General features: G+C 43.5%; 1 protein-coding gene across 1 annotated transcript in view; it reads left to right on the top strand.

Moving 5' to 3' along the window:
- The first annotated feature begins 1,709 nt into the window (after window positions 1-1,709).
- The window catches only part of SYT16 (synaptotagmin 16), a 45,407-nt gene continuing 24,409 nt past the window's right edge, over window positions 1,710-22,707 (top strand). Inside the window, exons 1-2 of the mRNA XM_066189007.1 lie at window positions 1,710-2,265; window positions 22,031-22,287. Of these exons, the coding sequence (XP_066045104.1) occupies window positions 1,722-2,265; window positions 22,031-22,287 (801 nt within the window). The 5' untranslated portion in view covers window positions 1,710-1,721. The remainder of the gene's footprint in view (window positions 2,266-22,030; window positions 22,288-22,707) is intronic.

The following is a 22,707-nucleotide window of genomic DNA, read 5'->3' as shown; positions in this document are numbered from 1 at the left end:
TCACTGTTAAAAGTACCATCTCCTCCCGGTGACTTTTCTGGTGCTGTGATTTACCAGCAGCCAATCCACATTGTGCTGAACACGGGCTCTTTGGAGCCTGTAATCTCTTTTGGACTATGGGAAAACCAGTTGCACAGAGCAGAGAGGCTTTGCCAGGGGCAGGGTTGGAAAGAGGAGAGTCAGGGAAGGGAACAGCTCACCTGGGAGGTGAGGCTATGGCACTGTCTGCTTCTTGCCAAAGATCTAATGCGTGGCAGGGAGCTTTACCTGGGTCCCAGGGGCTGAGCTGAGCTGAGGGTTGGAGGCTGCCAGATGGTTGCTGGAACAATGTGTCCCCTGAGGCCAGGGAGTTCGTGACAGTCACAGCTCTTAAAATGCCTTTAGTAACCCACATTCTTTTACTGCCCTTGTTAGGGCTGCAGTTCCTAGCACACGCTGAAGCTGACAATAAACCTGTTGGTCTGCAGCATAAATCTACATCACTGAACAAAATTATTTGGCACAGGTGTTTTAAAAGTTAAAGTCCTCTTAAGTCACTGATCTTGTGTCTAAAAGAGCTGCTCACCAGGCAAAGTGGGTTCTCCTTAATCTGCGCTCCATTTAAAGATCCACACCACTGAGATTCCCCTACATTTCTCTGGAGATCATTTCACAAGGTAATACACATTGCTGCTGAGCTGATTTTCTTGCTGTTACACTGCATTTACTCTTTTATACTTATAGTGCTTTTAGATCTCCCAATTCAGCAAGACATTTATATTAATTTTGAAGCTTCTATTTAGTTGTCTTTTAGTCTAAAATCTGCACCGATTTAATTCTTTCTTCCTAAACCCATCATCCTATTTGTAGGTTTCTCCTTCTCAGAGTTCCTTAAAGAATGTCTGTCTTGTGATAATGTGGGAAGATGTATATTGGGCAAAAAGGCATGCTAACTTTCTGCAAGTTATGTTTTTATTTAGAGTTTAGATGATCTTTGAGAAAGCATCATCTCAAGATGACACCACTGCTTTTGTTAACTTGCTTCTGTTCCCGGTAATTTCATACCTATAATATTACACCTCCTCTGTTTGGCCTTTCCTTCCTTTATTTTTATTTCTGTGAATGGCAAAACAGCTCAGGCCCAAGGGCAGAGAGAGTTTCTTCATAGCTTTTCTGGAGCAAAGCATTTGAGGTGTTTGTCTGCCATGGGCTGCTTCTGCAAGCTTTGGGCCTGTCATTTTCCTCATTTAAAACACAGTTCTCCCCAGATTCTCCTCCCTTCAGTTTTCTCACCTGGTCATGTTAATGCTAAGAAAATTGGGGCCAGGAGATTTCTTGAGATTTTTCATTGCAGGTTGCTTTGTTCCTCTTTTTTCCCCAGGTCTGAAGACAGCTGTAACCAGGGTGTATGCACTCCAAAAAGTTACTTGTGTTCCAAGGCTCTGTGTTCTTATTTTTATCTAAGGTTTAGCAGTTGAATAAAAGCTTTCCGGATCTCTGCAGGAATATGTGCAATTTGTCCATCATTTCTGGATTTCTGGTGGTATTCTCAATGGTTAAAAGAGCTTTTTTCCATTTCCCCCTCTCAGTTCTAGACATCTTACATAGTGTGTCGACAGGTGTTGATGGACAAGCAATTTACAGTAATTTCTTGTGGTGCTTATTCTGCAGCTCCCTGAATTATAAGCGACATGCTGGCAAAGCTGAACAAGTGATCACCAGACACTGGCAGAGTGCTAAACATGGCTTCTGAGGCTGCTCAGAATCTCCTCCAGCCACTGTCTTCTTGGATGTCTCAAATATACGAAGCGATCCAGCAAGCAGGAGACTCCATATCCACCTCACTGCTGAATTTGAGTGGAGTGGGTCGCAAGCCAGAAGAAGAGAGGACCCAGGACTTGGAGAATAATGGAGGTGTTTATGAGGATTATTCTGAGGAATCAGACCTGGACCTTTGGGATGAGGACTATTTCTATCCCAGAGAAGACAGTTACATTGGGGGCCCTGATCTTGCTTCACAGAACCTCCCTTCTGGCTCTGACACGGGTCCCCAGAGGCAAAAACGGGTTAAAAACACCAGCAGCTTGCCAGAGCAGGGCGTTGAAAGCAACAGGTCCTCGACAACCAATGGATCCTACTGGATGGCTGAAGATCTCCAGCTTCTTGATCGACTTCCTCCCATTGCTGAGGAAGAAGGTGAGCCCTCTTTGAGGATGGGAGGTGATGAGCACAGCCTCAGCTTGGGTGGCTCCTTAAACAGTGCTAATGGCCCGGCACGCTGTGCAGGTAAGCAGCTGGCACGCATCCTGACTGCATTATCCAGGCCTTTCTTTTCTGCTGTTGATTTGATTTAGTTGCTAATCTGCTCATTATGTTCTGTATTGTCGCTGTTTCCCACAGCTAAAATAAAACTCCCCAAATCCCAAAGAAAAATCTAACCTTTCCAATTCTTTCCTCGTTTGTGAGACTAATCTCATTCAAAGAATTGGAGATCTCCAGGGTGAAATGCTGTGTATTAGAAGGCAATCAGGTCCTGTTGCTGTAGCCAGGAGTGTTTTGCTTTCCCCCCAGTTTAGTTTCTGGTAGCAGGACCCTTCAAAGGGAATGTTTAGCCTTAAGCCTTTGCTTTGAGAACCATCTGCCTTTGCGTCATTGCTATTAAAGATATATATATATATATATACACATATATATATATATATATGTATATATGTATGTATGTAATCTCAAACCTTGTTTCTTTGTGCCAGGAATCTCAAGATGTTACTGTGCCATGTGCTGTGAAATGCTGTACTAAAAAGCCAGCCCGTATCTCATGATTTTATGGATGAAAGGCTCCCAAATCGCTCTCCTCCCCTCCCACCGCCCCCACAGGCTTTTCAAACAAGACTGAAGAGACAGCAGGCAGGAGATTATGGGAAGGAGAACTGAGTTTGATATTTTCAGTTTTAAATAGGCCTAACTATGACTTCTGATCTTTAAATGACAGCAGGAGTGTTTTCAGGCGATTGTGCCCAGAACTGAGTTTCAGCCACATGACCTGTGCTCACTCAATGTCACCACAAGTGTGACTGGAGATTTCCTGGGTCACAGAAGTCTGATGGAGATGTAGGTCCAGACTGCACCAAGAAAGCTGCAGTCCTGCTGACACCACCCTTGGGTCTTGCTGGCATAAAGCTGCTCTTTACAAACATCCTAGGGATGGGGATAAGGGTGGAAAGAGGATGTGAGGGACTGGGTTCTACAATATGGAGCTGATGAAGAACTTGAGACTCAACGAGGATCTACAGAATTTGGCTTCAAATTTTTTTTTTTTTTTTTTTTTTTTAAGCAGGTGGTAGATGCTCTTGAAAATATCTGTTTTATTGTGACCAGGAGCTTTTCTTCACTCTTGGCTTCTAGGGATGTCTTACGTATTTAGCCTTTTCTGTGCAGACTGTGGAAGATCAGCCTGTTTGTTTTCGTGTTTAACTGGAATATCAGACTGAGAGGGTATAAACCTTGACGGTGCTCTTTAATGACTGTAAAATTAGCTCTTTTCTTTATTGCTATTTCTCGCTCCGTTATGGCCAGGGAGTAAATAATTAAAAAGCACTTTTGGTCTAGCTGTTCTGCCTCCCAAACTGGGACTGCTTGTTTTGTATTCCAAATGAAAGATTGCCAGTTCTCAGATTAGAGATCTCAAAGTTGTGTCTCTTGGAGCCCAACCCCTACCTTCTGGTATCCCTGTTCATTGCCTGTGCAATGTCCTGCCCCCAGGGTTTGTCCATAGGCACCAAGCCAGTGCTGCAGGGTTGGATTTGCTGTGTGTGCTTGGATTGTGTGACCAGTGTGTGTGCACAGAAGTGATGGAGCAGGGCACCAGGTGTCCATTCAGCGTGTGCTGGGGCTGTCCTAGGGCGTGACCTTGTCTCCTGCAGAGCCTGCGCCCCGGTGCCTCAGGAGGAGCTGTTGGAGCAATTCACAGCAAATCCTGGGGCTCAGCCAAGTGCCAAGTGCATCATTCCTAGGGCAGGCCCCTGCCACAGCCTTGCTCACAGTGGGTGGGAGGAAAGGTGGTGAAGCTCTCAGGGAAATGGGGGGCAGGAGTGAGCTGCTGTCCTTGTCAGAGCTGTTTGTCACCTGCAGTGAGATCTGAGAAAGGGGGTTCTTAGGAGTGAGAGATGGGCCTGACGGAGTTTCCTGGTGAGAGTCTTGGACAGATGCCAGAGGGACCCATTCCTGCTACTCAAGGGAGAGTCCCTCTGGACACCTCTCCCAGATGAGAGCAGGTACATGTCAAGTTGCTGTTTGACTCTCCATATTTTTTGGCTTTCCTTCTCCTTAACCTTCCTGGAGCCATTGTGGACTGGAAGGCTGGTCCCACAGAGCTCCCAGCACCTACAGTGCTGCTTTCTAGAGCTCTCTGCTTCCACACCAAGCACTTCAGGGAGCATTGCACAGCTTTTTGCACCTTAGGGAATGTCATTCCAAATAGTCTCGGATAGACTTTAATCTTTTTATCTCTGCAATGGGCTGCACAAAGGGCCATCCAATGGTCTCAAGACTTCATAGTCACAAAAGTTGGCTGTTTAAGGGTTAGAGGGCTGGCAACTGATACCTTTTTCTCTCAGAACTAAGTTGTATAATGGGAGAGAAAGTGCTGAACTGTGATTTGAAAATGTCTTCCACAGACCCTTTGATGTGGAAGAACTCGTTTCGTTCTTCTAAGTGAACTTTCACTTCCAAAACACACATGCTCTTTGTATTTTATTTTTCAACTCTTTATTTCCTCTTTTTCCTTTAGATTCATTCCCTAACATCAAGAGTGTGAACTCCTCTGATGGTAACCTAGACATGCAGAGAGACTATAATACCCTGGCAACTTAAAATTTCAGTCATGGATTAAAATGATCAAGAGAAGATGTTCGAGGTATCTTTATTTCTGTTAGCTTTTTACCTAACCCTAAGTGAAAATGTGAGTGACACATGGACTTGCTGACATTCAGCAAAGCTGTTCAGTAGCATCAAAATGAGCTTTGAACATTTTTCCTTCCATTTGGCAGTTCCCCCCCCCCCCCCTTTCTGCAAAATACGTGTTTCCTGTTTATCCTTGTATTCTTTTCAGAACATTGCATCTTGACTTTATTTCACTTAATGTACCGTATTTCTCTCCACAATAGAATATTTTAAAGCTAAATTGGCACAAAACAGTAGCAATGCTGAATGCTTTTTGTTGCCATGGAAATATTTCTGGGCACTTACTGAAGACCTGGTTGCCAATAGTAATGTAACAGAGAAAATAGATATGCTTCATTTAGCAGCCACTGGTGATTAAAGAGCCACAGAAACCTGTTACAAGGTCATTCCAATATATAGTTTATTTGTTTTAGGGGGGAAAAGCCCTTCAGCCCTAAGTGAGAATAATTTTGTTTTAAAAGAGATGCAAAACAAAATCTTATAGATGTTCCCTTCTCTTAAACTGACAACATGCTTCTGAGATGAAATAAAATAACACTGTAGTTAAAAACCATCATTTCTCCTTCTCCTTTTTATCAAATATGTTTTTGATCCCATTTTTGCCTCTTTGGAAATGTTTCCTGGCTCCCAGAGTAGATTTTCTTAGCTGTGAAGCAGCACACATATAATTGAAAACCTGTTTTAGGCTTAAGAATCTAATAAATTGTTTCAGAAATGAAATTATTGGGTTTTAAAGTCAAATGTCCATCAGACACCATGAGGCAGGTCAGTCATGGGGTGCAGGTTTGGCTGCTGCCCAGTGCTGGTCTGTAATTAAATGAGGGTGGTAAAGTTGTAGCAAGTTTTCAAATAAATGCAAGGGAAAGTTGGTTGGGTTTTTTTTTTTTTACTTTGGATGCTTTTGAACCACAGTTTAATACTGAGAAGGTAGCTCAGCAGGAAATATTGCAGTGCCAGGTGTTTGGCTTAAGAGGTTAATGGTGGCAAGGCAGAGTCTCCTGTGTGCAGACTGCTGCCACTGGTGGCAAATCGTGTAGCTGGGAATTTTGCAGACTCAGATGAACTTGCTCTCTCAGACCCTTGTCCACTGTTTAGCCTCAGTGTTTGTGACAGAGAAACTGTCTCGCAGTGCAGAGCAGGGAGAGAGCAGCCTTTGCATCCCCCCATGGCTGGGATGCTGCTGCTCAGCTGACGGAGGGTGGCTGGCAAGAGCGTGGCTACCAGATCCATCACTGCACACTTGGCCTAAGAATTGAAAAAAAAAATCCAAACCAACAAACAGTGGAGCAAGAAACCAAATCTGAATGTAGTGCACTGCAAGTAGAAGGGCAGAGGTGGCCAGTCCTCCTGCTTCACAGAATGAATCTAAAGGGGAAAAAGCCAGCAATAATGAAATAAGTGAAGAACGGCAGTGACTGTGCAGTGAAAACAAGAGGGCTTCAGCCCACTTCTCCCTCAGGGCTGTTGTCCTTACAAACAAAAAGCCAAAGTGACCATTAAGTTCTCAGTCTCACCAGACACTGCCCTGAAAAGGCACAGCAAGGGGACAGACACAGCAGCAGAGCTGAGCCTTCTGAGTGAGAGCTGAACTGTTTTTGCACAGTGAGTGCTGAGGTGGAAGTCTCCCAGGCTGTCTGACACCGCTCACAGCACTGGTGTAATGGATAGGTGAGCACAGCACTTCCACTGCAAGAAGCCCTTAGAGATTTTTTTTCTCCCCCATCAACTGGACAACCTCAGTGCCAGCTAAAGGTTGCATTTCAGTTGCACTAAGATGATTTTTATGGCCTTGGAATGCTAGGAAGTGTGACACCCCTGTCTAGATGGCTGGCTAGTTTCCCTCAGCATGTGTGTGAGGGGAAGCACACCTCTGAGGCTCTGGGAATTTTTAAATCTAGAAAGCACTATTGTATTTACTTACCTTGGCCTCCAGCTTAACAGGGGTCATTGATTTTTGCCAGTAATTGCTGTAGTAAAGGAAATTATTCTTTCTGCTCTATGTGAACACTCCAGACCTCAGTAAATGACCCTTCATACGGGCAGGAAATCCTAGGCAATAAGTGAGGTTTTCATTAGGTCCTATAAACCCATATAGCAAAATATACCCATTAGGAAAAGATGTTGATTATGGATAAATTAAATTTCTGCTTGAACTTAAGACTGAAATAGATAGATGGCCAGTCTCCACATTGAGAAGTGAAGTGTTTATGGATTTTATCACCTGTCTGGGTATGGAGCCAGCCAGTGTTCTAGCCAGAATGTAACCCTATAAAAATCAGTGCCTGTACTCCAAGAAGGACATTTAAAGAGGCTACACTGAATCAATACCACTACGAGGACTAAGGGAATGAAAGCAAAGGCAGACAGTGGACAAAAACACTTCAGAGAAAATACTTCTGGCAGCTCGAGTGGGACAAAGCACAAACGTGACCAGGGGCATGCATCCAGTCTCTGAAGAATGTGATACAAGCCCGTGGCTTTCTGAAGTGAAGGGCAGACATGAGTTTGCACTGAATGCTTTCTCTCTGAGAAAATTCAGAACCACTCAAAAGTGTTTGTGCACAGACTTTTATCCTTGAGAAGGTGGTACAATGTTCCTATTTGTATTTAAAGTACTCCTTTGCAGTTCTGTCTCTTCAAATTTTTGGATTGTAAGGGATCTACGTGCAGGACGTCACACGTGAGTGGGGATGAGAGAGCACAACAACCCCAAAAGGAGGGTGGATTGTGGCATGTCAGCTTTACAGCTGGGGAGGTGAAGCCAAACAGTGGTTCAAACCACAATTTCTCAAAGGTGGTACCTTTGCCAGCTCTGTCTTGGGTCTGTCAGCACTGCTGCTCATCCTCAGTCAGTGATTTTAGGCACAGTGTCTTGTCAGCCCACAGTAGATCAGGGGCTTGGGTTTTCACCAAGTTCCTTGTCTGGTGGGCAGAGCTTCCTTGTGCCCATCTCCCTGGGGGCATAGGGAAGGATGCTCTGTCCAGAAGTGCTTGTCATCTGCTCTCATCATCTAGAAGGTTGCATAAGCTGTATAGTGAAGGATTTATTGGAGAGGATGAAATGGGTTTTGCCATTCAGTGCAGTTACAGAACAAATTGTGTGTGAGCGTGTGTGTTTGTGCATGTATTTTCTGATCCACTTTTGCTAAGTGACATCCTCTTCCCACTCTCCATATGGCAGTTGCGACTCTATCTTCCTCTGGGAAGGTTGTTTAGGACTCAAGAGACTTCATTTACCAATAAACAGCATCTTGGCAGCATCTGGGAAATGCTGCCTTTCTCCTAGAAACCCTGCCTCCTCACCTTCCCTCCCCTACTACAGGCGAGGCAGGTGTGAATGATCTCATTGTGTTGTGGTGGAGGTTACGTGCAGGCAATACTAGCAGCACTCTGTGCAGAGCTGGAACATAGTATTTCTGTGTGCTGACACCAACAGTAGTACAGTTTGTCTTTTTTTTTTTTTTTGGTGTGTGTGTGTGTGGTTTTTCTTTTCTGTTGCAGTTGTTGCTAGCTTGGCCTGCAGGGGCCTGGTGGAAGCATGGATAATCCATCCCTGTTCCCTCCTAGCCTCTTTGTAATGCTTAACAGCACAAACCCCTCTAATGGAAGCTTATATGAGATGGGATCGCTCTGCCAAAAACTGAGCTGGTGTTGATCTTCACCCTTTGGCAGACAGGGCTGTGGATATGACTTCTTTGTGCCCAGGCAATTTTTGGCTGTTGTGATGACCTGGTAGCAGCAGCCATCATTTTGAGTGGCCTCACAGACTCCTCAAGTAGTTTTAGTAACCAAGGGGAAAATTAATTTTCTGCAATGAAAGCAAATGGGGTGATTACAGTCATGGAGGTAAAACTGTGTAGTATTGAAGACAAGGGAACATCATTGTTGGGCTTTGGGGATGTTGTAGGTAATGAGGAAGGTGTTATTGGACTGTACCTCCACAGATGCTGTTTGTGGGATTCTCATGCAGCTTCCACAGATGGACTTAGGGACATTCCATCAGTACCTATTCGTAGACCAACAAGAACGACTTGGGTTGAATCTTAAATCAGTCCATAGCAAGATCTGTAGAAAATCCCTTCCTGTGACCCTGAAAATAGCTGATGCTCTCATGGCATCCTTGCACCACCTAAAAGTTCCCTCATGTCCAGGCAGGTGCTTGTCTGACTCAAGAGCTCAGTACCCCTATGAGATGAAACGTCCTTGGAGGGACTCACGAGGACTTGCCCCCACAAGCTAGATGTTTGGAGGAATTTGCCTCCCCAGGCTGAGAGGGATTCAAACTTGTACAGTCTATACAGCATAATTGTTGTGGGAGTACTTCCTTGCAAATAATGAGACTGGTGGTGCTGGAGAGAAAGCCCTGAATTTGGATTAATGAGAGCCCTGTCGTTTTCTGGAGCTCTGTGTCTCAAGGTCAGCTTGGGGGTTAGACTTATTGCCATAAATAATGTAGCTACAAAACCCTTGGGCCTGAGCTTTGCAATTGCCACTTACTGATGTAAAAGTACAGCTGAGATACAACATCCTTCCCACTCTCACACAGCTGAGCTGCTCCCCAGGCCCGGCCTCAGAGCAAGCCGCTGTGTGGTGACTCAACCGAGCCTCTTGTCTCAAAACAAGAGCCAGCAGCTCCTTTCCTGTTGTTTTGAACCAGGTGAGCTGGCCATGTGAGTGCTAAAACCGAAATAAAGGGAAGAGGGGAAAGGCAGGAGGACAGAGTTGACCCTTTTGGGTGACAACTTCAGTCTCAAAGGCTTGTGAACCTTTGCACACCAAATATTCCCTGTGCTGCACCACATCCCCACCCACTGCTGCTCCCAAAGCTGCTGATTTTCCCAGGAGTGCTGCTGTGGCGTTCCAGTAAAGAGGGACTGTGGTGAATCAACCCTCTGGCAGCAAACAAAGTTTCAATTAGAAAAAATCAGTGGGAAAATAAATATCTGCCTCGTTGCAGTGCAGTTGTTTTCTGTATCGAATCCAAACAAATATCTTTTCGAGGGAGTTCATTTCCACACTGTTAATCAGCAAACAAAGGCCTGTGGATGTGAAGCTGGTGGTTGGGTGCTGTGAATGGTGTGTGCATACACTGGGTCTCATGTGGAGTGGTGAAAGCACTTTAAAGAGGAGCAGAGTCAGTGACCTGAGTTTTCTGGATGTTTCCTTGCCTGGCTTGGTTTCTGCTAGCTGAAAAGCAGCGAGTGCCAATCCAGAGAAACTTCCTTAAACATGCTGGAGGAATTTTAGGAACTGACTCCCTTGCATTAGAGGCAGTTCATATCCAAGCCAAACAAACAAACAGGAGAAATGATGAACTGGTAACCCGAAGGAATTCAACCCATTGCGGTATGAAAACTGCCAGGAAAGCTGTCATAAAAATAATAGTGGTGAGGGGAAAGCTCTTTTTCTGTCGGAAGGAAAGGACAGTGTTTTCTTCTTCACCAGCCATTGGCATCCAGCAGCTGGTTTGGTTTCTGAGCCCATGTGCATTTCCAGGCCCACACCCCAGAGCACATTCAGCTCCACCTGTGCCCTGCAGTGTAACATAACATCTGCTGACAGAAGGGGCTTTTCTGCCTCTGCAGCTGCATGTTTCCTGCTCACAGCCCAACCCGAGCTGTCAGGGAGGTGCAAGCTGACTCATGGATGTAACTGCATCCACACCAGGGGTTCTCCTGGCTTAGCAGGGTCTCCTACAGTGTGTAATCTCTTTTTTTTTTTTTTTTTTTCTTCCACTCCTGCACAAATCCCGGGCCTGTGGTAATAGAACCCAGTAGAATAAATGAAGCCTGACTCATACTTGCTCCGCATGTGAGATGTAAAGTAGGTGACTGGGAAAATCAGGGATGATTGTGGTTCAGCCCCCTGGCTGCCATTTCCTACAGCTATGGAAGAGCCTTAGGCAGCACAGTGAGAGACAGTTTGATGTGGAATCCCATGTTCCTATTTTTAAAATCCAATTTTGTGAGTAGGAAAGAAACAACAGGAAAATATGCTGGTTTTCATGCTGTTTTCTGTGGGCAGTCCTCTATTTCTTTGCATAGCTGTGCACAGAATTGGGGTGTGTTGCTCTGACTCCTGGATTGTTTCACTGTAGAGGTGGTTAGAATCAAAAAATGTCTTTTTTCCTGATTTTTTCTTTCTTTTCTGTTCTCTTTTCTTAAAAATTATTTTTGTTGTAAATACGGTACAAAGGCTTCCAAGTTGTGATTCTCTCCACCAGTATTGCATGCAAACACCCAAATAAACTCACCCTGGGGAGCTTCCTAGCTGGTTTGGTCATGGAGTGAGGGCAGATCGAGAAGCAAAAGCAGGGAACTGTCTGTTGACACTCAGCAGAGAGGGGCAAACCTCACTTTTGGCACTGGACCCCAAATATTCCCTGGTTGTTAGACCTGGCAGGTGGGAGTGAAAACACATAGGGATGGTGTAAGGAGAAATCCAGTGGGTGTTGTTCAGGGGTGTCCTGTCAGTGTGCAGAAGCAAGGGTTTACTCCAGCATTTTTTGTCACATTTGGGATCGAAGGGAATGGCTTGGACGAGGTGCCTTCCTCCTTAGTCGAGCCTAAATCAGTCAGGTCTGTTACTTTGTGCCTCAGTTTGAATTCCCAGTTCAAGTGGCTGACAGCAAGAGCAGGAAGAAGGCTCCAGACTGAAAACTACCACAGAGCTGTAGCCACCTAGGAACTGATGGGAGCAACCCCATGTGTGTTGCTGCGTGTTGCCTGCACAAAATGTTCCTCCTTTTTCTGAGAAGCTTTTAACAAGTCCCTTGTTTGCCACAGACATTTCCAGTCTTCCAAAGAAAACCTTTTCTTTCTGCGCACAGTTCTGGGTGTTGCTGGGGTAGGAGCTGTTGCAGATCCCTGTTCCTTTCTGTCATCCTGATCATGAAAATTTTAAGGCCAGGCCTGTGTGACTGCTTCTGTAAAAGCAGAGAACATGGCAGAGAGCGCTCCTGGGATGCTCTGGGTGTATGCATTATGCATAGATGTACTGATATTGTCTTGGTTATGTGATCAAATGCCTTTTTTTTTTTTTTTCTTTTTTTTTTTTTTTTCTTTCTTTTGTGTACTACTCCTGCTTCCTTCAGGGCTTGGTGATGTTCCCATTGAAACTCTCGCTGATTTCCGTGGAGCAGAATCAAAATCTCTAAGACAAAAGTGGATGCACAAAGGCAGCATTAAATGTGTAGGAAAACCAGAAATTTGGCATTTGGATGGTTTCCATTGTTCAGACAAAATGACTGTTGTTTGTTGTTGTTGCTTTTTAACACCCAGGCAGACAGGATGTATGCATTACCTCTATATTTCACACCTACATGATGTATTTTATCCAGCAATTTTTTTTTTCCTTGGGTGAGCTCGGAGAAAATGGTAAGTTATTCTTTCTACTTGGTAACACTGCAGAGAATTCTTGAATTATTTATTTCATGCATTTTAGCTTGGTGTATTTGGATGCCTGTAAGCTAACTTTGTAACCAACTGTGAGTTTGAAATTCCTAAATAAATAGTGGTAGCTTGAAATACCTTGCCAGAAAAAAGAGGTCACCCTTCTTCTTCCCCCACTGTCTCCTCTGGGGAAAAAAAAAATAAATTAAAAATCCCACATGCCTCGTTATGAGCAGTGGGAAGTTGATTTGTAAAACAGATGCTGCATAGAAGTAATTGAGTTGAAGTTGCTAGAAATATGTATATGCTACACAACATCTGCAGATCTCAAGATGTATTCATTATCTTTCCAGAATTTAGATTGCAATTATGGGCCCTTTATTTAAGTTTCCATGGTGATGTAGAAAATGCTTCCCCCTTGTCCTCTGCTAATCAGGCCACTTGTGTGTTTGAATGGTGATCGTTTTCCTCTCCCCTGGGTTAAGTTACTGTTATTAATACAGAGATATTAAGTTGACAGGGAGCTGTCGGCTGCTCAGGCAGCGATTCAGCAGCAGGAGCACCAGGCTTTTGCTGCAGATTCCCCAGTGCCACCGTTTAATTAGCCTGTGTGCTTCCAAATGTTTGTGAGGAATAGCAGCCACTGTCATAACAAGTGATGCAGTCGTGCCTTGGGGATTGGGGGAAGTTGAAATCAAAGTCAAGCAGCCAATAATATATCACACCATGCCAAGCTTCTCTCCTCCATCCCTGTACCCTTCTCCTCCTCTCTTAGCAAAAAGGGCTCTGCTGTGTTTTGTAGGGGGTTGCAGGTGGGTCAGTGCCCTGACAGGAGCTGTCCAGGAGTCCTTCAATCCACATGGCCTTTGCAAAATTTTGTGTAATAATCAGAATTTTACGTTATGTTAGGGCACATTTGTCTAAGTTTACAGCCTCATGCCCATGGATTTTAATGTTCTAGTTGTTTGAGAAAATGGTGAAAGGTGTGGTTTAATTACTAAAGATGTTATTTCACACAGGATTTTTAGAAAGTTGTTCAAGTGAAATGTGGACTTTTGGTTAAACTGGGATAATTTTTTTATTTTTATCTTAATCACCCAAAAGATATACACATGTTAATAGAACTTTATGGCCTTTGTTGAGCAATTAGATAAATTTTGTAGTGCTTACATGAGCTGCAGGTAGAAATGCTGGTATTATGCTGAAAAAGAATGTTTATTTTTATGTGTTTTGATTATTTGACTATATCACATTTAGGCCATGGGGTTGTTACAGCTTAACATAATTTTTATCTAAGAAAATTTCAAAGAAGGTTATTTTCAATAGCTTACATAAAAGTAATCAAATTTTACGACAGCTGGTCACCCACCATTTACAAACTAATGTTTAATTTTTTTTTGCTTTAATTGGAGTAAGAACACAGCTTTTTTCCTCCAGCTGAGAGCAGTTTTCCAGCAGGAAGAGCAGGCTTATTGACTGGGACACCAGACCAGAGGGTCAAAGCTGCCAGTGTTGTGGCATGAAAGGAATTGGCTTCTGCTGGGATCAGCTGGACTTGGTGCTCTGTCCTGGGAGAGGAGTGCTGCCTCCTCTGCAGCAGCAGGCAGATTCATGGAGCTGTGACAACAATTGCCATTAAGTTTATACTGCAGATTTGTTATTGACCTAGCAGAGTATGTTAAAGCAGCTCCCAGTTTCCTCACCTGAGGGTAATGTTAGGTTTTAGGTGGAAGGAAGGTGCTTTCCTTTCTGTGAAAAACAAGGTTCACTTTCTTGGTAAAATTTTAAAAGTTTATTAAAAAGACAAAGGGAGACAGAAGTAAAGTACACGGTTAAAGTGGCCAGGTGCTTGGCATTTAGCCAAGAACACAACTTTCATCTTTGGAGGTACCCTTTAAATACCTTTCCTATTACATCATCCTGATCCATATTCATAGATTATTATACATATTCATATTTTTCTAGGAAATGTTTAGCATAGCCACTCCTTAAATCCTCCTTTTTAGAGCATTCCTGTTTCTTGGTTGGGGTTTTATTATCACCTTCAGTTTGGGCCTTGGTCAATGCTTTCTTCAGATGGCAGATGCTGATAGTTGGCATATCAATAGCAGGGTCTTCATCAGGTGTTCACTGGGTGTTATCCCCAGCAGACAGTTCACTCATAAGTATATCAGCCACCACTACTATCATGTCTAAGTTTTTGTTAATAGCAGAAATAAAAGCAGCTATTTTAACATTATACATACAGCATTCATATTAATATCTGCGAAAAGCCAACTTTATAATATGTATTTATAACACCCCGAAAATGGGAGAGCCTCCCTCTCCACCCATTTGCTCAGCTGCTGGGCTTTGCCATGGAGATTATCAAAGTGAGTCCTGGCAACCAAATCATGCCCTTGGTGCTGCAGGATGAGCAGTGGCCTGACCAGCTGGGCTGTTCACACAAAAACTCCTGCATGCACAGTGACTGCTGCCATCCCACAGCTCCCAATATCCTGCTGCTGTGCTCACCTGGCGCTGCTGGCAGGGACATCAGCAAAATGTCCCTGTGTTTCCACCCTGACCAAGCCAGGCCAGGAATATATGACATGTATATATATTATATAGCATGTTCTGAGCCTTCTTCAGCCCATCTGGAGGGTGCTCAGCACTGATGAGGGCACAGCCATCCCCCATCACCTTGTGCTGGCAGCAGGAGGGCATGGGCAGCACGGGGACGTGCTCAAATGCCTTATCTTCACCTTTAGGGGTTATAATTTACACTGGTCTCCAGAGCTCGTCTGCTGCTGGCAGATGGAGCCAGCAGTGCCTGCTAGCCACGTGCCATATTTATGTGTTTGTGGTGCTGCCCTGAGAGAATTACCTCTGAGCTGTTTTTTTTTTTTTTGCACAAGAGAAGTTCTCTCCCCACCTTAGCAGGGGCTGCAGGGGAATGGAAGCATGAAAAAGTTTTCAAGTCCTTTGTTTACTACTTCATCTTTGCACATGCAAATGATTTTACAAGTGGTTCTTCTGTGTGTTGCGACGTTGTGTTTTGCTCTGTTAAGTATCTTCATTTAAAAAAAACAAAAATAGGTTAACATGCAGAGTTGAGCAGGGTCTAACAATATGAAAATGATGCTGATACAATATGATATCACCAAGCTTTCCAGAGGTTTGGAGAAACAGGTGATCTCAAGGTCATGCCCCAGTCCTCCCGAAATCCTTGGTCACTTTTCCTCTCCAGAGGGTGCAGCTGAGGGTCAGAAGTGTTCTGTGTCCTCTGGCTTGTTGGCCAGGAGCAGCAGACTGACTAAAGCCTGAGTTGTTTTTTTCTCCCAGTGAAGAGATATGGGGAGGAGGATGAACAGGCAGCATCTTCAGGCAATAACCATGATGTGATTTGAGACCTCTGTGTCATGGTCACATAGTTTTTGATCAGAAGTATCTGAACAAAAAGCAGGTGTGGAGTGAAGACCCAAATTCAGCCACTTGCCCTCCAGTCACGAAGAGCACAGGACAGAGGTGTCTGGATGCAGAGGTACTGCTTGCATGGAAAAAGGTTAAAAAATCTGGAGTCTGAGATCTGTAGCCTCAACACAGAGAGGTTCTTTTGCTGTGGACAAAAAGTCCTAGTTCTTCCATTCTCTCTTACTAAACTTGATTTCCTGATTTTACCTGCAGCTAAAATACTTAGAGGCAAGTGTCCAAGACTCGTTGAAGTCCATTAAGATCTTTCCATTAATTGCATATTGTTATTGAATTCTGTTTCTTTAACCCGCAGGTATTCTTATGGATTTTTATTGCAATTTTTTCCAGAGTAAAGACTGCAGGACTTAGTTGTAATTATTTTTTATCTGTGCCACATAAGTCATCTCTTTAGCAAGCCTTTTAGCAGAAGCTGAATGTCTCCTTTTGTAACAACTTCACAAACACAAGGTGAACATTGAATGAATTATGCTGTATCATTTGCCAGCACATACGCCAAATGTCAGGCAATGACAGAAACTAAAAATTTATGGCACAGAAGGGAAGAATTTTATGATCTTCCATGGACTAATGTAATGACTCTTTTATACAAACAGAGATGAAATGCATTTTAAAAACATAGCTATTTAGAAAATTGGCCTGAACACATTCTAAAATCTGCAGAAGTTCATTAGAGGGAAGAGCCATAAAAGTGCCTTTTGTTTTTTGTTCAATAGGAGGTTTTAATTTTGAAATATAATTGCTTGAATTTAATGCACTCTCCTATTAGTTCATTTGAAGATATGTCTCTCCATCTAGCTCTTCTGGTACAACATGGTGCAGAGTTGCTTTTACTTTTATTTTCAGAGGTACCTAGCTGGTGCCACCATCACAAAACATAAAGATTTGTGGATGTAAAGCCATCACTGTGCCCCAAGGGTGTATCACACACTGTTCCAGCTGAGCAGATCCTCTGGGTGGGAAGGATGAAGGACCTTTTGGAAGTGCTGAGTCCAGACTGGGATCATAGCATGTTCAGACTTCGCCTGAGACTTCTCTTCTCCTTGTGTACTCTTAGCAGACCTTTTACACATATTCCTGGTAGTTTTCATTTCTTACATAATCCAAAATCTATAGCAAACTCAGGCACAGAGTGAAGCTGAGCATCTTGGGGAGCCCTGAATAACTCCTCTCCCACTCAGACTTGGCATATGGCAGAGTCTTCTCACATTGTGTTCTTACAGGAGAGCTTCCTTGACCCTCTGCTTCTGTTTTCACTGTCATGACAGTCTGCACTATGGACTCGTTTAGCTTTAACTTTTCACCTGTTAGAAAATCTTTGTAGTAACCTGAATAGATCTTGGAGTGCTCACAGCATGAAGGAAGTGTTTGGAGGATGCTCTGGGGAGTTGAACGGGCTCGAATGCCAGCTCTGCCCACAGCCTGTCTGCAAATCACCCTGTTAATAAAGAGCCTATTTTAGTTCTGGAAACATGGAGCCTTCTCAGACTATTACCCAGCATGTGGTAAATTAAACAATCTTGGCCTGATTGCATAATGTCACTTGAAATTTAAGATCCTTTTTCTCTTTAACCCCTAAAATTTACAAGCCATTTTTGTTTAGATTTATTGTAATTAGATAATGATTCCGCTCCTTTGAGGCTCTTCTAGGAAGTTTTTTAGCAGTCTTTTGGTGGCTAATCTCAAAATAACCAGGGGCAGGAGCACTGCTTGGTCTCTCTGTGGGTTTGTCTCAGGGCAAGTTGTGCAGGGGTGCTACAAAGTGGTTTGGAACTGGGGCTGTAGCAGGGGCCAAGCAAGAGGATTGCTGCTCTGTGAGGGGAAATACTCCTCAGGCCCACTAAGCCATAGCTCTGCTGTCTGATAGGAAAAGGGGTTTGAAAAATCACTGCTTGTATCTAGGAGGATTTCAAGTCCAGAGGTACCCAGATCCATACTGAAATCCTTTCTTCCTCTGGACTATACTTAAACAGGTACTTAACTTTTGTCATGAGTTGAAATACAGTTTAAAGAAGGGATCTAATTTCTTTCAAATAAGAGACGTGCTTTTTTTTAAAAAAAAAATTAGTTTTAGGGTTTTTTTGCATGGAAGTGTAGTGATTCCTTAGAGTTCAATAGCAAACACAGCTTTGGTCAGCACAGGAAACAGGCACAAATAAATTCTTCATCTGTGTTTCTTGTGTGGTGTTAATTTAGCAAGACCGACCAGTCCCCACCTTTTAACACTGACAGTGGGTTTTAGGAAGTGATGAGACCTCTCAGGACATTTCTTTGGCACAATATAATGATTCATAGAACTGAGAGACTGTGTGCCATTGAAAAAAAAAGAAAGGTACTGTAAATTAGCCAGAACATTTGCCTGCCAATGTGAGGAGGGACTGCACAACATTTTCCAGCCTGGTTTTCAGTGTTTGATGTCCCAAGCATTCCTCGTATCTTTGGAGGTTTGCTTCTGTTAGGGTTCTTGTAGGAGGTCATGCTCATCCTTTCATCTGACAGTTTTTACACAGCCAGTTCTCCAACCCTGAACACAGGCTTTTCTGATTTATGGGTGATTTCTGCTACCCAGTAGCCCCCTTGCCTCCTTCCTGGATTGTGAGCATGTGACCAGAAAGGGAAAGTTTGGGAGACGGGGTTCTTAAAAAAAATCACGCTTTTTCATTGTACAGTACTATCTGCCCTTAATCCGAGAATTGTCTGCTATTGCTCTGCAGGGACTCTTGGCTAATTAAAGTTCAGATAATGCTGTCTCAACCTCTGTCCCTGATGCTGTGCTGTTTATTCACGTCAGGTATTCATAAGACGGTTGACATTTTCTTCCTTAAAGATCTCTCAGGTAAATTACAGGCATTTTACTGCTCTGACCTTTTCCTTTACAGGAGGAACTTTTGTTTTCAACGTTTATTTTGTGAGTATAATGTTGGAACGGATGTAATTGGAGAGGTGTAGTTGTTCTAGTCTGTATAGTTGGTCTATTACCTGTAATGATCATCTAATACTGGTATTTATACGTGATTATCTCTTACCAAACTGCTTTAAATTTAAAGAAAAAGCCAGACTGTTTCACTGATTGGTTTGGGTGAATCACCTTTTTCTTTACTTCCCCTGAATACTACATTTGCTTTCCTAACACATTCATTTTGTGCCTGAGTCTCAGGGAGATGGCTTGCTCTATTAATATATTTCTGGAGTTCTCCTGTTACGGGTAGACTTTTATGGCTTTAATGTAGTTTTTGAAAATTCCTCTATTATTGATCTAGATATTATCCCAGCAGGAGTCAAACCCACAAGACAATTGTGTGAGGATAATTTCTTACTGCAGAAGCATTTTATTCTGAAAGCCTGCTGTGTGGTGTGCGCTTTGATGGATGACCCACTGTTTAAATGTGTATTAGACATTGGCTTGCTAATTAAATGCCTTAAGGAGTGCCTGTATCCATTCAGCCTCGGTAAATGCGTGGAATTTCTGCTATTTTATTTCTTGCTTATGCTTTTATGTTGAGTTCTCTCTGTTTCCTGACTGTAGAGAAGAAACGGAGTAATGGCAAAAAAAGAGTAAGATTACTTTCTATCCTCACTCAAGACTTTCAGCACAGGGCAGAGGGGAGACAATGAGGGCTCTCAGCTCAGAACTAGGTCTGGCAGGTATGAGGAGGAGGAGGAGGAGGAGGAGAAGAGATGGGTTTTGCATTTCAGAAGGGAGTGAGAAGAGCACTCACCTGGAATTTGAGAGATGTGAATTTGGATCCCTCTTTGCTCCTGAAGGACCATCTCCCATGAGGAAGAGGGCCATAATTACAAAGCTGTGAGATGCTCTCAGACTTCTTGGTTGAAGTGCCTGTGCTTGAAGCATTTTACTGGGAGGGAGAGTGGAGATTCTTCATAGTTAAAGCAAGGGGATAAAGGGGATAAAGTTATTCTCCTAATTTCTGAGTTCTTAATTTGAAAAAGCAGCTAAGGAAAGGAGTAAGGACTTCTGTTCACCTGCAGGAAATGTTTCCTGAGTATATTCCTCACTCCTCTCTTTGGAATTTTGTGTGTGTGTGTAACAGATAAGCATCAGAAACAGTATATTTGCTGCTAAGGCCAAACATTTCTTCTACTCAGAAAGATTTGGGCTTTTTGTTCTAGGACAGAGGGATGTATAGAGGATCATAGAATGGCTCAAGTTGGAAGGGACTTCTGAAATTTATCAAGTCCAGGCCCTCTGCCTTGATCAAGTTATTCAGAGCCACATCCAGACTGGCCTTGAAGATATCCAAAGCTGGGGTACCCTCAGCTTTTCTGATCACCCTGTGCCAGTGGTCTCACCACCTCAGAGTAAAGGACTTCTTCCTTATATCCAATCTAAATTCACCTGTTTCAGTTTAAAACATTTTCCTTGTCCTGTCTCTACAGGCCTTGGTAAAAAGTGCCTCTCCATCTTTCTTGCAATCTCTCTTCAAGTATTGAAAAGCACCAATAAGATCTTCCTGATACCTTCTGTTCTCCAGGATGAGCAACCCCAAGTGTCTCAGCCTGTCTTCATGCAAAAGGGGGTTTCAGCCCTCAGACAATTTTTCATGGCTCTGCTTTGGACCTGCTCTAACAGGTCCGTGTCTTTCCTGCATGAGTCAATTCTCTCAAGATCCTGGAATGCATCTCATCAGGTTCCATGGATTTGTGAGTGTTTGACTCCCTCAGAGGGTCTCAAACCCAATCTTCTCCTAAGATGGGTGGGACTTCATTCCTCCAGTCCCTGCCTGGGGATTCATGGACTTGAGAGGTGTGGGACAAGCAGCTGACAGTGAAAACTGAGACAGAAAAAGTTGTGGGGCACCTCAGCTGCCTGCATGTCAGTTGCCACCAGATTCTCAGTCTCATTTATCAGACAGGGAATAAGAACATTGATTCATTTAACAAGAGCAAACTAATAATTTTCTATTAAACACAGTAATTAATACTATTTTTCAAAAATTTAATTTGAGACCAAATTTGAAAAAAATGATTGTTCTTTAGTACTGACCTTCATAGGAACAAACAAAACATGGCCCTTCTTGAGCAGGGGAGTGGATAATCTGACCCCCAGAGTCCCCTTTCAACCTCACCTCCTTCTGTGAAATATTTAAACCCCAAATAGCTGTTTGCAAAGGAAATTGTTATGTTTTCATTGCTGTCATCAGTTGTCTGGAAGCACAAGTCATTCTTTCACTGTGACTGCTTTTTGCTTGTTTGAAAGAGATGGAGGCAAAATCTGTCTTTTAGTGTTCCTGAAGCAAGGCTCATCATGAGATGCATTAGGAGGAGGAGGAGGAGGAATGTCCCTGGTTTTCTTCTGGAAGTGCTTGCAGAACACATCCAAGGCCAAATCATGACTTTTTGTCATCTCTGTCCCTGGACATGTAATTATCTGTGCTGCTCCATCCAGAGAGCTCTCACTGGTGCTTTCAAAGTAGAGAAAAGCACCCTGTGTTCATAATAGAGAATTCAGTGGTGTAGAAAAGGAATCTGTGGTGTGAAGCAGAGAGGATTATTTTATTCTCATTAATGAAGCTTACTCTAGCCCATGGAGTACGTGTATGTAGGACAAGATGAATTAAAACCAATAAAAGCAGTTAGGAAATTAGGTAACACATCTTCCCTTGGTTGTCCTTGGGAGGACAATTCAGCCCAAGCGCAGGATTTAGAGGCTCCTGTTTGGTTTTGGAGTTGGTCATGCTCACCTATGCTCTCAGGGATGGGTGAGAGGGTAATGCTGGCCCTCTGTCGTGTCTGTGAAGCTGCTTTCCTCCCCAGCACCATGCTCTTGAAGACAGTGCTAACTCCTATCATCTCCTCCTCCCGCACAGGAGGAAATGATGATACCTATTCATCAAGCCTCCACTGTGCTTTTCAGTAGTTTGATTTGTGTTTTCACAGAAGAGATCGATTTGGGGCTGCACTTGAATATCCCAGACACTCCACTGATACTTGCATTTTGTGGGTAACTTCTTCAAGTAAAGGCAATAGGTTTCTCAGTTCAGGATGGGGTGAGAAACAGCCATGTCCCCTCCATCAAATGCTGATTTAAAGAGAATTGGTTATTTTACAGGTTCAGTGCTGCAGGAAACAGAAACTGTCTATTGCAAGCACTGGGAATCAGGGAAAAGTTAAAAAAAAAAAATAAAAGAAAGGAGAGAAAGGCACATTTTGCAAGGGGGAGGAATTTGTTCTAATCCCTCTGAAATTATTTTCTTGCTGAAAATTGTTAGATCTGGATGGACTAAGCCAACTGAGTTACCAAGACAACCTCTCCTGTCGCGAAGATGACCACGTATCTGTTGATTCAAGAACGACAACCAGGAGTAAGGGCACTGGGCAGCACAAAGGGCCTGGGATGGAGCCCAGAACTGAGGATGGTGTCAGTCAGTCACACAGGGAAGGACATCTGGAAATGGAGACAGCATTTGCCAACCAGGGATTGGAAGTAAATGATGCTACTGACAGCTCATCGGCTTGGAGCCCTGAGGTACAGTGGATTGTCATTTATTACACATAGTGAAAGCTTTTGGAGGATATTGGGGGCCCAAAAAGGTTAGAGGAGAAATGAAGTGAAAAATTGATCAGCGCAGCACAAGATGATGGTACTCCTGTGTGCATGACCATACAGCTCTTCCTTTGTGTTTCCCCTTTTGGTATTTTACCTCTTGCTACTAACACTAATTCACAGAAATGCTTTTATTGCTTGATTTCCGGCTGCAGTCTCTGAACTGGAATTTGACTTTAGCTACCCAACAGCATTTACTGCCATTTAGCAAAGAGCTCTCCGTGGTGGCCCAGGGCTGGGTCACTGGCTGCACGTGCAGGGTGTGTGTCCCAGGACATGGTATGCGGTCACTGGGTTAGATCTGTGTCCTTTTCCAGGTAGTTTCTATGACTTAGACAATGG

Source organism: Chamaea fasciata, unplaced genomic scaffold (genome assembly GCF_029207755.1).
Source record: "Chamaea fasciata isolate MVZ Bird 193981 ecotype frontalis unplaced genomic scaffold, bChaFas1.0.hap1 SCAF_7, whole genome shotgun sequence".
NCBI lineage: Eukaryota > Metazoa > Chordata > Aves > Passeriformes > Sylviidae > Chamaea > Chamaea fasciata.
This window is presented reverse-complemented; position numbering and strand designations above follow the sequence as displayed.